The sequence below is a fragment of the Bemisia tabaci genome, chromosome 6 (assembly GCF_918797505.1).
Source record: "Bemisia tabaci chromosome 6, PGI_BMITA_v3".
Classification (NCBI taxonomy): domain Eukaryota; kingdom Metazoa; phylum Arthropoda; class Insecta; order Hemiptera; family Aleyrodidae; genus Bemisia; species Bemisia tabaci.
The window spans coordinates 47,206,730-47,224,707 of NC_092798.1; the positions used below are offsets into that span (position 1 = coordinate 47,206,730).

Consider the following 17,978-nt stretch of genomic DNA (forward strand, 5'->3'; position numbering starts at 1 on the left):
CACCAAAGTTAGAACTTGAAATTTTTAATCAACTTTTCTCATATGATAACCTCTGATATTAGACGGAAAGATTTGTTTGTACTTCAAAGGACTGGGCACAAAAACCAAGAAATTTGGGGTTGGCTGAATTTCAAATTTTTTTGATGTATATGATCTTTCTTACAACCCTCTGAGCAAGATGAGTTTTTAAAATTGAACTTTCTATGTGCCACTCTTAAGAAGCAATGCTGGAAAAAGGGGTTTTTGATATTTTAACTTGCTATTTGTATTAGAAATGTTGCTGCACCTTATTGGTGATTGAGAATAGTTGAAGAGTTAGAGACCTTGCTGGTTGAGAAGATAAAACAGACGAAAAGAATCAAATTCCTCTGAATAACAACAGCGTGCAGGGCAGGATCCACATAGACATGGTTACAGTCCCACATCTCCATCAGAAAACGTGTATAAAAAGGCGGTCAAATTTTTTTTCAACTACGCTCTTTTCGAGATTGGCACATAGAAAAATTGATTCGAAAAACTCATTAAGCACAGAAAATTGTAAGGAACATACTATTGAAATTTACCTGGAGCTAAATTTCTTGGTTTTGTGTTCACACCTCTTTCTTTAACGAGTGTGAGTGTGTTTGTAAATGTTACCTGTATTCAGCATAGAATACATAGAGTCGTAATGTAAATGGGAGAGCTGGCGCCATGTTCTGCTCGACGAGTTCCGAGCCCGGTGTGCGACGAGTTCGGGTCACTTTTTCGATACATGTTCGATCCAAAATGGCGGAGTGGAATACGTGGTGTTTCCTATCTTCTTTGTTTACATCGAATGGCCGGGTACCCATGTATCGCAAACAATCGATTTTGTATCGAAAAAGTGACGCGGCGTCACACAGGAGTCTTGGAATTCGGGACCTGGAAAATGCTTAAAAGTGCCGCCAGCTCACCCACTTACATTACAACTCTATGTACTCTATGGTATTCAGTTGCCTCAGATGGTTGTCATGAAAGAAATAGAAACTTTGTATAGGATAGTTTTGAATTTCTTCACTCAATTTTACACTTGCATCTAACTGCAAGCAAGCGCTTTTCATTGGCTTGTGACTTACAATATGTATGGCTACCTACAAATCAAACCACAGAAAGAATTAATGGAAACACATGCTGTATTCAATGATTGCTGAAATTTATTTTATTTATTTTTATGAAAAAATATAATAACTGCATTAAATGATATATACGTACAATCAACAATTAAGAATTATTCCTACTTAAACTTTTACTCTCTGAAAACATACAGTATAAAATTTTAAAATGTAATAAACAGTAAATGTTTCACCTGCATGTGAAGGCTTAAAACCCAAAACAGTATTAAAAAAAGGGAGGAAAGAGAAACAAGGGAAACAAAGAATGATGAAATTTATGCACTGAATGAACAGAGGACGACATGTTTGCGGATTCAAAAATTTTTCCTTTGTCAGTAAGAGTTTGAATCATCACAAGATTGTTTTTTAGGTAAAATTTTTAGTTGAGAGACGTCAAAACTGTTGCTGAATATAATGATTTACCAACTCATAGATTGCCTGATGAATATTGAATAATTGTGAATGTAATCCAATGATCCAGTAATGTTATTAATTCTTACAGGAGATAACGCCGCACAGCCAGCTGCTTTGCTATAAGCGTAATAATTTTTCTCTCTCCTGAACATTAAATATTATCGTTAGGAGAAACAATAACCCATGTCGTTAGAAATCCACATTGTTTTTGTAACAGACAAATATCATTCTCTTCACATTTTATGATGCCAAGAATTAACTAATTTAAGATAAATTTATTCTATGTCCCCACGTGTTGGTCGATTGTGCACTTTATCACCGGCACGGAGCAAATTTTATCTTAGCATGGGAAGGAATTAAGTACCTTTAACCTTACCAAGAATACACCGAGATTAAAACTGATCCAGTATCATTTAATAACCCCATTAGCTGACTAGGATTTAGGTTTAACCTAACAAGTTTTAATAGAACAACTAATGAGCAAAATTTTTGAATCCGTCAAAGCAAGTCAATTGTAGTTAATAAATGTGTGCAAATTCTGATTTGGTCTGTTTTAAAAAATAAAATTGTTGATGTAATTTATGAAATTAGCAATCAACAGTTGGACTACAGATGACCATTTCCAGTAAAATATTTTGGCGCACCAGAGGGTCTGACCCTGTCATGTAATAATTTGGCAGTATTAGTCAGAAAATGCTATTACTGCGATAATATTACCACAAAGGAATTCCAGTATTATTTTTGGAACGCTACCATTAGTCCCCTCTTTGAATGGGATTGCTTTTGGATTGAGGTAGCATCGACGTTCCCACAGTTACCCACTCATTCTCATCAGATGACAGTGTAGTAAAAGAGGAAGAACAGAAAATTATTTAAAAAAAAAAAAAAAAATTGGTGTTTTCATACAGATGTCTGTCAGTGAAATTATTTTCAAACTACCGCGGATAGATTAAAATTGATAATAAAAAGTATGAGAATTGTTAGCATTTGCCGAACTGTATTTCAGAGAGAACTACAATTCATAAATTACTTGCTCCCAGTTGACAGTGCATCTTGACCCCAAATAGTTTTTCCATCATTACAAGTGAGATACTTGTATCCATGTACAAGAAGGATATTAGTAAGTATCCTGTATTCTCTCACTTCAATCGCACTTGGGTGTTTATAGCTGGTATAACAGAAAAAGTGCCTCCATCTCATCTCTCCGAGATAAGAGAGGTAATAAAAGCATACAAACGTATAAGCGATGTAAACAAGCTTCAGTAATCAAAATACTTACATTAGGTACTTATTTTAACATTTAAGTACAAACAATTTCGTGAACTTAATTTTACATTTTTACAATGGTTCTCACTTGGTTTTTAGGCTCGTATAACAAAGTCTACCTATTACTAACGGGTTAAAAGAAAACGACTTCAGGTGTAAAATTCAATTTGTAAAAAATGTTTAAAATTGAATCCAATATAAAACTATGGTTTTGTAAAAAATCATCTGCCTACTGACGCAGGTTTACTGCTCTTATTTCATCCGATCACAAAAGCAGCTTTTACATTATTCGAGAAGATGGTTAGTTAATTCATCTTTTTGAACAGTTCAATGACTTTGCAACCCAACTCTACGTGATAGAATGTATGCAATCATAATTAAGTTCCTTTACTCCTCACAGATATGACTAAAGGGATGACGGGTGAAATGAATTAATCAATTCCAGCTCTATATCTAGAAAATTATAAGTGCCTTTTTTCTTCACTATTTTGTAATTTTAGGATGTTAGCTAGAAGCTGAAGAAAGATAAAAAAAACTCATTTTCTCCATCCTCTACTTGTTACAGAAATGCTAGGGACCATTCCTTTAAAAATATCCCAAAGATTTTGTAATTATTTACTCTTGAAATCGGGAGGTATATGCTCATTTTTATTCCTGATTGAATTCAATGATCACCCCCAACTGAAGCTAGTTTTCTTTGAGATGTAATTATTTGGTGCTTCTGAGGAGTGAGGTGTCAGGATGGATTTGCACAGATAGGTTGAGCGTCCCGCTACACATTCCAAATCTGGCTCTCAATGGAAAATTGGTATTTTAGACATATTGCCAGTTAATAAATTAATCAAAAATGTTCATTTACATAAGCAATGTTTGGCGGACATTTTTTAAATTCTGTAAAATAAATAATTGCATGGCTTGAAAAAACAAGAAAACCAGGTTCAGAAGAAACTATAGAATTTATCTAGGTCGTCGATGGTTGCATTTGTAGTCCTGTAAAATTCACAGGTTCTCCGGCTTGTTGCATAAGTAGATTCGTTAAACTGTGACCATAGCAGTATGGAAATAACCTTCAAGGTACATAATTTGTACGTTTTATTTATAATTGACTGCACTACAATTGGTCAATAATTCGTTACTCTGCTATAAAAAAGGCACCGGCTGATGTAATCTAAATAAAATACAGAACATCATCCAACTATCATCTTTGGGTCTTGTGTTATTTTTATCTCAGAATAGGATGGTTTTGACTCTGAGACTATCTACCTACCTTCAAAAGAAATTATAGTCTGCACTTGGAGCTACTCAATAGTTAAATTATCATTCCTCAAGAATGCAGATCCTTTCAATGCCAATTTGCAAGTAGAAAGGAAAAGGATTATTGATCGGAAGGGGACCTAGCTCAATCGAATCACTAAGCCGGTACAAAATTAGAGTGCAGATTACATCAAAACTATTTTCACTCAGTTAATGAAAAGGCTTTTAATAGTTAAATAATTACTGAACTCATACTGTATTTTTGAAAAACAAGAGACTTGCACTGAAACTGTGAGAAACAATCTCTGGATAGAAATTAGACGAGTACAGTGACAGTTAAGTGCCAGGATTCCAATGATTGTAGGTAACTTTTTTGGTAAAATCACCTTTTTTTTTAAGATGCCACTTCAAGCACAGAAATGTTGTGTTTAAAACTGTCTAGTTTCTGGGATCTTCCCTTTAGTCATGAAAAAAATAAATTATCTTTCAACAATGGAAAAAGGCTACTGGAAGTCAAGAAGTCCCACCAGCAGTAAAAAAAAAAAAAAAAACAAAAAAAAAAAAAAAATTGAAAAATGATAAAAAACGCAAAAATTTTTAGGATCCACATTCGTTTTAAGTCGTTAAAATAAAGGTATCAATTAGGAAATATTTCAAGAGATTTTTTTCTGGAGAGAAAATTCCACATTAATTACTCTAAACGAGTTTTAGGAGTTTTATCACTTTCCTTTATGGTTTTTAACCAAAATTTTACGCACTTTTTCGGTTTTGTACGTTGCAGTTATATTGCACCTCTATTTGTGCTGCACTTGATTAGAAAATTTTTTTAGACCTTCATGCAATTTTGATTCAACTCCTTTTCTTTCTCAACTTTTTTCCACGCAAGTTTTAGGCAGACACATTTTAAGAAATAAATCCTGAAAAGGGTTTCGTCATCTTGAAAGCAAACTCAACTATTTTTCTGCGTCCTTATTTATTCGATGCGAGGACTATTTTTTCTTGAAGGCCAAATGTAACGAACCACTGGGCAAGATGCGAATTTAAGCATAAAATAATGTGCTCTCATTAAAATTTCATGTATAACACGATTTATCAACGGAAATTATTGAAAATGACTCCGAACTAACAATAAGATATTAACGTGGAGCAACGCGTACGACATAGCGCCTGAAGCGTTTCCAGGCATTAGGTATGCGAGGTGCGAAGCAGTCAGGGGACGTAGCCTCTTGGTGCTGAATTAAAACGTTAATATCTTGGTTGGGAGCTACTTTCGATAATTTCCGTTGCTCGAATCAAGGTCTGCGGACCTATTATTGTAATTGATAGACACAGCCATAGACAAGACAAAAAGGATATGGTGGGATCTTATTGATGGAGGTGGGTGGTTGCAATGGAGAAAGGAGGTAAGTAATAGACTAGCTAACGGCCGGTTAACGGTAAGAGACCTGACAGTCCATCATTTTACCCCCTATAGTCTGTAAGAATCACCAGTTTCAGCCAACATGATCGCTCCATAATACTGCCATGCTGAGGAAGAACGCCGCATGAACATTCGAGAGTTGCCAAATTTCGTTGGATAAAATAATTATTTTTTTGGAACATTATTAACATTTTTCCTTGAAATTTTCAGACACTTTAGATCAAATCACAAACAAAATTATCTTAGAATTTGGCGGAAAAATATTCAAAAAATTTCCTAAAAATAAGTGATTTTCCAGAGGATATTTGGCAACGCCTGAAGGCTCATACTGTTTTTTCCTTAGCCTGGCAGAATACTCCCTAAGCCTTCTTTGTCGATAGCTTTGTCTAATTCCAATAATCAGTCCGTTGCATGACATTTTGAAGAGGAATCAGATACCAAAATGCTTAAATTCGTAGGTACCTTTGCCAAGTGATCCACTAAGTACTGGTAGACTCAGAGTTATGAGGGAGGGTGTGAAGGAGTAAGGTGCTCTATGGAGGGCTGGAGCCGGAATCAGCGGCACGTTTGTGAATTTTGGCTTTGAGCTCGGACAGGAGATTGGTCGGCAGCGTCCGGGTCCTCGTCGAGAGGCGAATGGGCACCGAAGAGGTGGCCGCCTCAGGCCCCAGCTCAGGGGCGTCGGCAGCGGCAGGATGCCAAGGCGGAAGGCGCAGTTGGGTAGGACTCGGGTCCGAGTTACGCGGGCTCAGCCGGGGGTGCAGCTCCGAAGCGTCCGAGGTTCGTGGGCTCAGGCGCCCGGAGCTGGGGGGCAGCGCAACCGAGGCGTCCGAGTTCCGTGGGCTCCACCAGGGGGGCCTTGAGCCTGGCTCCGAGGCGTCTGAATTCCGTGGACTGAGCCACGGTGGCCTTGAACTTGGCTCCGAGGCGTCGGAGTTTCGTGGGCTGAGCCGGGAGTGGAGTTCCGAGGCGTCTGAGTTGCGTGGGCTGAGCCGAGAGTGGAGTTCCGAGGCGTCTGAGTTGCGTGGGCTGAGCCGGGAGTGGAGTTCCGAGGCGTCTGAGTTTCGTGGGCTGAGCCGAGAGTGGAGTTCCGAGGCGTCTGAGTTTCGTGGGCTGAGCCTGGAGTGAAGTTCCGAGGCGTCTGAGTTTCGTGGGCTGAGTCGGCGGTGCGGGTCGGAGGCGTCGGAGTCGCGCGGGCTGAGTCGAGGGTGCGGCGGCGGTGGGAGGGGGAAGGGCAGGGAGCCCGTGGAGGTAGGCGACTGCGGGTCGGGCTCCTGCCCGGGGGCGTTTTGTCAGAAGCTCGAGGTGGTTGCGGTCGTGGTTTTGCGTTTGCGCCGCGTCCAGGCGCCCCGAGGCACTCCGTGGAAGGACCGTCGTCCGGCGATCGGCGAGCTCTGGCCCGCCTCCTCCGGAACACCGTCCGACAGGAATCCTGGCGACAGCTCCCGCCGCACGCTGTTGACAGATAAATTCAGATTGTTATTGATACGCCTTGACAATAATTCCCATTACACTGGAGAAAGAAAAAAAAAAAAAAAGAAAAAAAAAAAAAAAAAACACATTGGATCTAGAGTCCAGACTCTTAAAAACATCGACAAGAAAAATCTATCTCTTGATTAAATCAAGAATAAACCTCTTAATTTAAGCGGATTTCGTTTTGATTCAAGCAAAAATTCGATTGAATCAAGAGTATTTTTTCTTGTCAGTGTTTTCAAGAGTCTGGACTCCAGATCCAATGTGTTTTTTTTCTCCAGTGATTAGCGGAGATAGCTCAATAATAAGTGGATTGCATTTTGCAAGAAGGAACCAAGACCAATGTCGCTAAGATTGTGCAACCATTTTTACCTTGCAAATATAAACTGATCATCTAAACAAGTTTAATCTTTACTCCTTATAGGCTATGAAGTCACGACGGAAATTGCCTTGGTAAATTTAATTTAATTAAGAAAACATTGAGGAACAACAGAGTCGAGACGTAATCAGGTCTATAGTTTTTTAAATTTTTCTCTCGAATCTGAGCGAGACCTCACTGGCAGCATGGAACGGAGCACCGCGAGTTCACGCCTAGCGCCATAGCGCCTTCAATTTTGCAGATGCTACACGGACATCCATCGTGTACGAATAGTTGTATCTCTGCGCCTTCACCAACGCGCCTCCTTTTACTTTGCTCTATTTCCATACTGTGATTGTTTCAGTTTGTCTCATTTGTATTTATAGCGGTGCTATAAAGACTGTATGAGACAGCCGTAAATAAGAGAGTCGTAATAATCGAGCCTTGTTTCTTAATTTTCTTACGACACCTCATTGGCAACAGAAAGCCGAGCTGCGGAACATCGCGAATTCACAGCTCGCGCCATCGCGCCTTCAATTTTGCAGATGCAACGCAGATATCCATCAAGCACGAATAATTGTATCTCTGTGCCGTCTTTCCGTTTGTTCTACTTCCATATTGTGTTAGTTTCATTTGTAGTGGCGCTTCAAAGGCTACGTGAGCAGCACAACCGAAAATAGGATGTGCCCTAATCAATTATCATTTTTTAAAGAAAAATATGTTACAGGTCTCTCAAGCGATCAAAAAGGCGCACGTCTAAAAGTTGACTGTGCTACCTCTTCTGAGAGAATGACCTATGACGGATGAGGACGGGGGGTGATAAAGCGTCTCTATGTCACCAAAAATGTGAAAATTTCGAAGAAAAGAATTTTTTATCGATCTTAGAAATTTTATGTATTGGTATTTTGACACTTGACAAAAGTTCGAGAGCTATTTTGATTTCCTCACTTAATGACGCTCATCATCCCCTTTTCGAAAACAATTCAATTAGAGTGGCATAGTTATCCGTGGTCACGATAACTGACATTTTAGTGTCCTTAAATGGACAGTATTTTGCAATTAGGAATACTACAATTTCTGGCTCATCTGCAGCAACACTGATGTGCATAGAAAAACTAACGGTACTTACGTTGTTTTTAAACTCAGCCAGAAATCGTAGTTCCTAATTGTAAAATGGAGTCCACATATCAGTCACCTCCGGGAGTTGAGCTCGAGACCTCAGTGCCGGAGCTGTCTTACCCACTGCACAACTGAGGCTGATGCCTCAACGATAATACCCATAATATTATTTTAATACTGTCTTCATAACGTACATAATAATCTATTCCAAAAAATACCTCTCTTCGTTTTTTTAAAAAAATAGAAACGACTAAAAATATTTTGGAACGTCGCAATCAGGGTACATGCCTCTTCTGGTTGGACGTATTTATGCCATAAGAAACTATGTGCGTTATATTTGCGTGCCAGATGGTTCCTTTTAGCATTAACGAGCCCACTTTACCATCGCACTTCTAGATGCAACTATTCCAACTCAGTGGCTGTCCATGTTGCTTGTAGAATCGATTGAAGGGGCTCCAACATACCTACTTCTGATCCAGTAACACATGGTAAATTCCGTGACAACGTCTGAAAGTGATTCGTCAAGCTCAGGTGACATGGTCGAACTGGCACGCGATGGATCGCATTAATTAGGTAAAACATCTCTGCAGATCTTGAATTTTCAGTCAAAAAAGGACGATATCCCCTGCGCCTGAGCCTGAAGAATCATTCTAAACTTAAAAATTTGCATAATGTAGGGAAATGAAAGCAGAGTCCTGTTTGGAAAAAAAACCCGCATTCGATTCAGTTATCGATTCTTGTATTGAATACGAGGTTCTTTTTTCCAAACAGGATCTGGTTTAATTTCCCTACATTATGCAAATTTTTTGGTTCAGAATGATTTTATAGGCTCTTGCGTAAGGGATATCGTCTTTTTTTGGACTGAAAATTCAAAATCTACCGAAATTTTTTACTTAATCGATGCAATTTCTCGCAAGCCAGTTCCACCACGTAACTTGAGCTTGACGAATCACCTTAGTGCAACTATTTTTTCTGAAAAGCAGTTCATTTTGCAAATAGAAATAACTTTTTTCCTTGCACCGTTACGCGCGCAAATGTTTCCATTTTTGTAGCCACTTACGTGGCCCGGGCATCTTTTTTAACGTTTACGTATACTGGATTCATTTACGACCAATTTTTCAGGGCGTTGCCCCATGACTTACACGATAGCTTGATAATTTTCCGCGAAGAAAATACTTAGTCAAGAGGAGCTAGTGCTACTCAAGAGAGCGTGAATAACGGCTACAGTAACAGTATGGTGTCGATGATAGTATTTGGGTATCGGGCAGGCGGCCAAAAGTCAGTGGACCGCGGCACAGCACTGCCGTGCTAAGGAAAAACGCCGTATGAACATTCGAGAGTTGCCAAATCTCCTTCGATAAAATGTTCATTTATGAGGAAAGTTATGAATCTTTTCCCTTGAAATTTTTAGGAACTTTAGGTGAAATTGCAAGCAAAATTATCTGCAAAAATGGAACGAAAATATTCATAAGTTTACCAGGAAATTCGTGATTTATCAAAGGGAATTTGGCAACGCCTGGAGGTTCATACGGCGTTTTTCCTTAGCACGGCAGCGCACAAGACCTGCCCAAGGCTCTTTCATGTGGTGCGATCCATTAAAACTTACCGAAAATTTCGCTATTAAGGGTTTGGCTCGCGTCCTTTGGAAGTGTGCTTCTTTCAAAACTGTTGCCAAATGAGAATATGTCATTTTTTGAGGTAAAAGATGAGGCTTGTTGAATCAGCACGACAGTAAAACTGAGAATACACTGATTTCGATTGCAGGATTTCAAATTTTTAATTGGAGGGAGTTTTGGCAAACATTCTTAATAGAGCAAAGAAAGGCACGAAATTTTGAGCGTTTACGTTTGTCATGATCATCCTTCGGAGAAATTAATTTGGCAGAAGCTCTTTGACCGAGTTTAATGTTTTTTCGTGGCTTTGAAATTCCTACTGGAGGAAATTAACGACTAGTTAAATTCAAAGCTGCTCCCAACTAATTTTTTTTCGAAAATGGGACTTGGTGCGTTTCTATTGAAATCGGCGCACCCACGCCTCCGCTAACAATATACGTTGTTGAGAACGTAAGGTAATCTTCTTCGGGCTTTTTCAAAATTACGGCTCCATTAAAGACTCCAAAATTCTGAACATTTTAAATCAACATCATTTTAAAGGGCTACTCAAATACGATACAGAATAGCGCCTTCAACTCACTGCGTAATCTAAATACGAATTTCTGATACCACTATTCGTGCGTCGGGACAGTCATTTTGCATAACCGGCCGATTGAAGGCGATTCATGGACCAAGACAACAGGATGTAAATTCAGCATTGAATACGTGTTTTGTAATATACTGCCCCACTTGGGCTACCACTTGCTACCAGGGGCTGCCCCCCCGGCATCCAAGTTGCCCAACCCCCGGGGCTGCCCCCCCCCCCTGGCAACCAAGATGCCCAACCCCGGGGCTGCCCCCCTGGCAACCAAGAAGCCCAAACCCGCTGGCTGCCCACCTGGCAACCTATTAGGCGCTATTCTGTATCGTATTTGAGTAGCCCTTTAAAATGATGTCGATTTAAAATGTTCAGAATTTTGGAGTCTTTAATGGAGCCGTAATTTTGAAAAAGCCCGAAGAACATTACCTTACGCCCTAATATTTTATTTTGCTCGTAAGTCTTATTTTAAAGATGATACAATAAACGCATGGTACAGAATTTGGTTTGTATGTCTTCTTCGTTTGGTTATTGTATTCTTATGCAAAACTGAGAGAGTCGCCGTTTTCAATATCGTAATTCACTCAAAAGCGGTTGCAAATTCAATAAGTTTGGGACGGATAAAATGAGCTTGTGACTATGAACTGTGAATAATCAGAATTGAAGAATAGGTACTTTGTCCACTGGTCCGTTTGATAGGCGTAGAGTGTGGGAGGATGGAGCATGGGATGACCTCCAGGTTTCTACGGGCAGTAAACGGCTTTAGGTTTCTAACGGTGTAGGTTTAAGCCAAAATGTTGGGGAGAAATTCGAAAATAAGCATTTCCTACATAATTTTTCGCGGTTCGATCCACGCGGAGACAATATATTTTAGAGACTACGCACTGTCTTCTTACTTATGGTGTGAAAGTAACGCAAGGATGCCAATTCTCTGATTCACTTATTGGTGATTTACCGTATTGGATCAACTAAAGCTTCTGAACAAGTTTTCATTATGAAAAAACTCTATTTTTGATATTAGTGATCAAGAGCAGGTTCAAAACGCTAATTACGGAAATCCGCATCTCGTGATGAAATGCCATTTTTAAATCATACTATGCTTAATTCGGCCATATGAGATCAAACTAAAGCTTATCTGATAAGAAATTGTGAGCGTAAAACTCTTTTTTTAGTCTTTCAATGATCCAAATCCGCCAATAACAGGTTTTAAGCACTAATATTGCAAAAATGAGTATCTCGTGATAAAGTGTCAATTCCTAATGCCGAAAACGTGAATATCGGCATTTCTGCCGTATTTTCTAGCAGTTCGAGAAATTATTGAAAATACTGATGGGGCCTGAAAAAGCATTTTACTCTCGCTATCTCCAAGAATTATTACTCTTCTACTAACAATAAAGAGGAATGTAGACAGTTTTTTTACTCTCCTGGAAAATCGTGTTTTTTGAGGTACGTGCTTCTTAACTTTCACCATCGATATGCCTCTAGTCATATGCTTCTAGTTCGGGGTTCGATTAATTGCCCGCCTGAATTTCGCATCATCAGTGCAAGCATAATGCACACATTCATAAACTCCAGCTCTTCGAGGGAGGTGAGAAGCTAAAATGATCCTTCACTTTTGCGTGATACCACATTACATGCCCTTTTTGGAGTCTGAATAGTTGCGCTTCTGATTTTTGCATTCATAAATACGAGCGCAATGATGTCTACCTTCATATTATACAAGTCCGTGCTTCGAGAAATGTGAAAAGCTATGATTTTCCCTCACTTTCGCGTGATACCACATCACATACGTATCTACTCCGGAGTCCGAATAGTAGCGCGCCTGATTTTCGTATTCATAGATGCGAGCACAATACACCTTCATACACGCCAGTCAGTGCCTTAAGACAGGTAAAAAGCTAAGATTTTCCTTCTTTTGCGCGTGATACCACATCACATATCTACTCCGGAGTCCGAATAGTAGCGCGCCTGATTTTTTTATTCATAAATGCGAGCCTAATGTCTACCTTCATACACGTCAGTCAGTGCCTCAAGTCAGGTAAAAAGCTAAGATTTTCCTTCACTTTCGCGTGATACCACATCACATTCCTAAACCGACTCAAAGAATTTCTTTTCCCTGCGGACGTTCACAAATGGATTGTATGGTTTGGGTTGTTGTGCACGAAACAACTTTTATTTCAGGATCAGCGATAAAATCACCAATCCACATAGTGATACAAATGTCACATATGTTGCTATTGAAATGAATCAGAAATGGTAGTTTCCCGCTGCAAAACGTAGTCCAATTCCCCTTCAATTTAACGCTTGGACCGGGCAGCTTGGCGACCCATTCTCGTCTGCAAAATACAGCTGGAGGAAAGTAATTTATCGTGACAGTGTGGTACAAGCGAGATCGGAACGAGTGCTCGGACGCCGCGATGCAGCAGTGACAATAAATTCGTGTTGAAAGCCGATTATAAAATTGCGCATGTGGTGGAAATAAAGACGGCTAATTTTGCCGCGCGGGAAGGAAAAACGCCGCATGAAACTTCTGGAATTGCCAAATTTCCCCTCATGAAACACGAAATAATTGGGAAATTTTTAAATTTTTTTCATCTTATTTCTCGGACGATTTTGTCGGCAATTTAATCTAAAAGAGCCGAAAATTTTAATGAGATATATTCATAATTTTCATTCGAAATGAATTTTCTATTGGGGGAAATTTTGCAAAATTCGTATGTTCTGCCGTGCTAAGGCAAAACGCCGTATGAACATTCGAGAGTTGCCAAATTTCCTTCGATAAAATGTTCATTTATGAGGAAAGTTATGAATCTTTTCCCTTGAAATTTTTTGGAACTTTAGGTGAAATTGCTAGCAAAATTATCTGCAAAATTGGAACGAAAATATTCGTAAGTTTTTACCAGGAAATTCGTGTTTTATCAAAGAAAAGAGCCATGCACAAATTCGCCCGTTTTTGGGCCCTCGAAATTGGGGTCGGTGTGAGGTTTTTTTTCATCTATAGGGTGACCCTTTACACATAATAAAATTTCAGATTGAGTATACGCACCGTTTTTGAGATATGGGGGGGCAAAGTCCCCGATTTTTACTCATATTTGCAGGTATTTTATAGTCGAACTTCGGCTGCTACAAGGTACCGGATGTAGATATTGAAGCGCGGTTTGCGGTGATTTGTCAAGCTATTTCTGGATTATTTTTTCACATCTTTTACAAACCCGCAAATGGTTTTTCGGGGGGGGGGGGGGGGGAGCTTTATTCATACTATCATGACCGTTCGTATACGTCTTACTGGCATTAATTGCTTCGTTCTCGACTCCTCTCCACGCCGTAATCATGATGGTATTTTCTGTTAGGAATCTTTCTTCTTCTTTATATTTGACCAATTCTAATGTTGTCTCCCCCTTTCTCCCTTTTTAACCTCCCCCCCCCCCCCCAATTCTAAACACTCCCTCTCAAGTGTATATTCCTGTGCGGCAGATATGAAGGTGTTATTTGTGGGGAATTATTTTTCTGTCTTTATGGTTGATAAACTTTGACCCCACCTATTTCCTCCTTCCCCCCTTTACCCCTGTTTCACCCCCCCCCCCCCAATTTCCACCGTACCTTACTCGAAGTTGTCTGCTCCCTCCGCAGCAGAAATGAGGATGTTTCCAGCGAAGAATTTTTTACTTTTTTAAACTCAATACAAGGGAGACACCCCCCACCCTTTTTTCTCTTTCCCATCCCCCCTCACTAGTTCATATTTCCTACCTTATTCCCTCTTTCCACTGCCCCCCCCCCCTCTTTTCTCTTTTTTACATGCTTGAATACTTTTTTTTGTGAGAGTATAATAGTTATCGGATAGTGTAATAGTTACCGGAAACATCCTCATTTCTGCTGCAGAGGGAGCAGACAACTTCGAGTAAGGTACGGTGGAAATGGGGGGGGGGGGTGAAACAGGGGTAAAGGGGGGAAGGAGGAAATAGGTGGGGTCAAAGTTTATCAACCATAAAGACAGAAAATAATTCCCCACAAATAACACCTTCATATCTGCCGCACAGGAATATACACTTGAGAGGGAGTGTTTAGAATTGGGGGGGGGGGGGGGGTTTAAAAAGGGAAAAAGGGGGAGACAACATTAGAATTGGTCAAATATAAAGAAGAAGAAAGATTCCTAACAGAAAATACCATCATGATTACGGCGTGGAGAGGAGTCGAGAACGAAGCAATTAATGCCAGTAAGACGTATACGAACGGTCATGATAGTATGAATAAAGCTCCCCCCCCCCCCCCCCCCGAAAAACCATTTGCGGGTTTGTAAAAGATGTGAAAAAATAATCCAGAAATAGCTTGACAAATCACCGCAAACCGCGCTTCAATATCTACATCCGGTACCTTGTAGCAGCCGAAGTTCGACTATAAAATACCTGCAAATATGAGTAAAAATCGGGGACTTTGCCCCCCCATATCTCAAAAACGGTGCGTATACTCAATCTGAAATTTTATTATGTGTAAAGGGTCACCCTATAGATGAAAAAATACCTCACACCGACCCCAATTTCGAGGGCCCGAAAACGGGCGAATTTTAGCCCTTTTTGTGCAAGGCTCTTTGGCAGCGTCTGGAGGTTCATACTGCGTTTTTCCTTAGCACGGCAGTGTTCGCCCGGCGTTTCTCCATAGCGTGGCAGAATATCACTGTGCTGTCTCAACGCGCCTTTGTCGAGAATGCATGAGCACCCGGGTCCTGTTTCGGAACAATAACGCCGTTTGCAAGAAATTCAGAATGTAAGTGTCTTTCAAATCGCTTTATGTTTTGCTCCGAGTATTAGACGCAACCGAAATAAGCACTCTCTGTTTCCGCCAATTCTGCGCCGCGATTATATTCAAACTAACGTGCATAAGAAGAGACCAGTGCAAAGATGATGCTCCGCAGTTGCAGAATGGGCCGCTAGACACGGTCTGAAGTAGAATAAAACGTTACGTGTTTCTCTTTGAAATCTCGCGTGGAAAACAATGCATATACAACGGGAAGTTTTAAAATCTACTCCTGAGCGAGATATTAACAAGTCTCTTCAGCACAGATCAAATGGAAGTTCGAGTATATACAAACGACGCTTTTGTATTTTTCAATTCAAGGAATATAGGTACGGCAATTAAGACGCGGAATGCCGCCGCGGAATCGTACGCGGCGGACGCAAGGGAAATCTGTTACACGCGTTTCAATGGGAGCGGCAACTAAGGAGCGGAGCGATGCCGCGGCGTCCGCGGCGTCACGGCGCTCCGATCTGTCGAGAACAGATCGGAGCGGAATCCCTCGGAGATTCCGCCTCGTCCGCCGAGGTTTTCGATGATTTTTCATGTCTATGTGCCGAAACGTGGATCGCGGTGGAGAAACCAATGGAAAATTGCGGGCCATCGTGACTTATTGGATTCATGAAAGAAAAAAAATTTTTAGCACGATATCAACGCATGGCAATCCTACCTCGTACCAGGTGCAAATAGTACCACACAAATAGGTAAAAGTAACATGACACCTTTTTTTCCAGGAAATAAATCTATAAAAACAAAACGAAATAACTATTTTATGGCTTTTTGGCAACTGAACAATTTATTTATACGTTGCTATATACCTATAGAGAAACCTGATCGACCAATCTTTTTTTGAACATCATGGCTGAAAGTAAAAAAATGGATGTCTTTGCTTGCAATGTTGCAACTCTCTGCTCAACTTTATTCGTTAATTTGAAACTATTGATAGGGAGCTTATCTTGAACTTTTTGTAAACATTTTACTGCTGTATGTTGGAGTTTTTTGCCAACGTGCGTTAAAAATTGTTTTGCTCATTCAAAAATACTTTTAGAAATTTTACAAAGGGATATTTTGACTGGTATTCTCGTAAAAAATATTAGAGCTTTTGAAACGTGGTGAATGTTCATTGTAGCAAGGCACAACACATCTACACTCGTGAGTTATCATCGGATACTGATGACGAGACTGCCGACGGACGCGGCGGAATTTTGGAGGCGATTCCGCTGCTTAGTTGCCGGGCACGGCGGAGCGGAAACAAACTCGACGCCTCGCTCGCTCGGGTCGTCCGCCGCGTCAGATTCCGCGGCGGCATTCCGCGTCTAATTGCCGTACCTTAATAGAAGACAGAAGTCGATTTTTTTACTTGCAGTTGTGTGATTCGTTTTCTTTGTGGAATTTTGAAGAATGAACAGGCAGCGTTTTTAATTGGACTACATTTTGCAATTTGGACCTATAGATTCTAGCCCGGTTTAAAAACAACGTATGTGCAATTAGTTTCCCTATGCACATAAGTGTTTTTTCCAGAAGAGCCAGAATTTATAGTTCCAAATTGCAAAATGCAGTCCAATTCATACCTTGTCTAGAGGCTCATTTTTTTCAATATGCTAGATTTATCCACCAATGTTGAGGAATGGGCCACAAGACAAAGTTTGAACTAGAAAGAAAACATCACCAAGGAATCCAAGGAAAACCAAGGAAGGTGCCACCGGCCAAGGCGGTGGATGCCGTCATGAACCGAATTTTTTAAAGCGCGGTATCTCGGCTAATTTGAACGTAGAAAGTTGCCGTCATTGGTGGATCCGGCAAATCGACAACACTGTTTTTCTCCATTTAAACCTACGGAAATACATCGATTCTTGGAGGGGCGGGTATAATCCGACAAGTATCGATAATTTAACACATGTTTAAATGGAGGATTGCTAGTGTTGCCAAATTACTGGATCCGCCTCTGGTTGCTGTTTGGACAGATCTTAATATTTTCAGCTGATCGACGAGAATCAAGCATCGATACACGATTTTGAGACCAGCGCAACTGACCTATTAATCTGAAGTTAACGAAAATTTCTAGATAAAATGGATTGCATTTTGCAAAAAGGAACCACTAGCATTGCAATGATGCTAAGATTGTGCAACTTCATCTTTTGCAATAAAATTGCGGAAATCGTGAAAAACTATGAAATTTAGATATTAATTTTTGTCTTAAATTTACAGTTTGTAGCGAGTAAAATAGAAACTATTAATGGATAATCGGGGTTTTCCTCCAAGACAAAAGAAGTTGCACAATCTTAGCAACATTGCAATGCTAGTGGTTCCTTTTTGCAAAATGCAATCCAAATATAAATAACTTTCCTTTTAATTGAATGTTTATAGAGAAGAATCGGCAACATTGGAACATACATACGGCGCTTTTTCTCAGGACGGCGACACAACCCTCTCGAGTCCCTCCGCGAGGAGTTCAAAGAGCACTCGCGGTTTTGCGAAAAACTACTCGCATGAAATTACCGCCCTTTGATGAGCGATGCCGTGCCGCGGAGGAGATGAGCTCGTAGTGGAAAAGAGTTAAGCGACT

The 17,978-nt window shown here is 40.2% G+C and overlaps 1 protein-coding gene across 1 annotated transcript in view; it reads right to left on the reverse strand.

Annotated features, from left to right (window-relative positions):
* Positions 1 to 6,768: 6,768 nt before the first annotated feature.
* CngA (Cyclic nucleotide-gated ion channel subunit A) overlaps positions 6,769 to 17,978 on the reverse strand; it is a 349,197-nt gene continuing 337,987 nt past the window's right edge. The window contains exon 13 of the mRNA XM_072301734.1: positions 6,769 to 6,939. Within this exon, the coding sequence (XP_072157835.1) occupies positions 6,777 to 6,939 (163 nt within the window). The 3' untranslated portion in view covers positions 6,769 to 6,776. The remainder of the gene's footprint in view (positions 6,940 to 17,978) is intronic.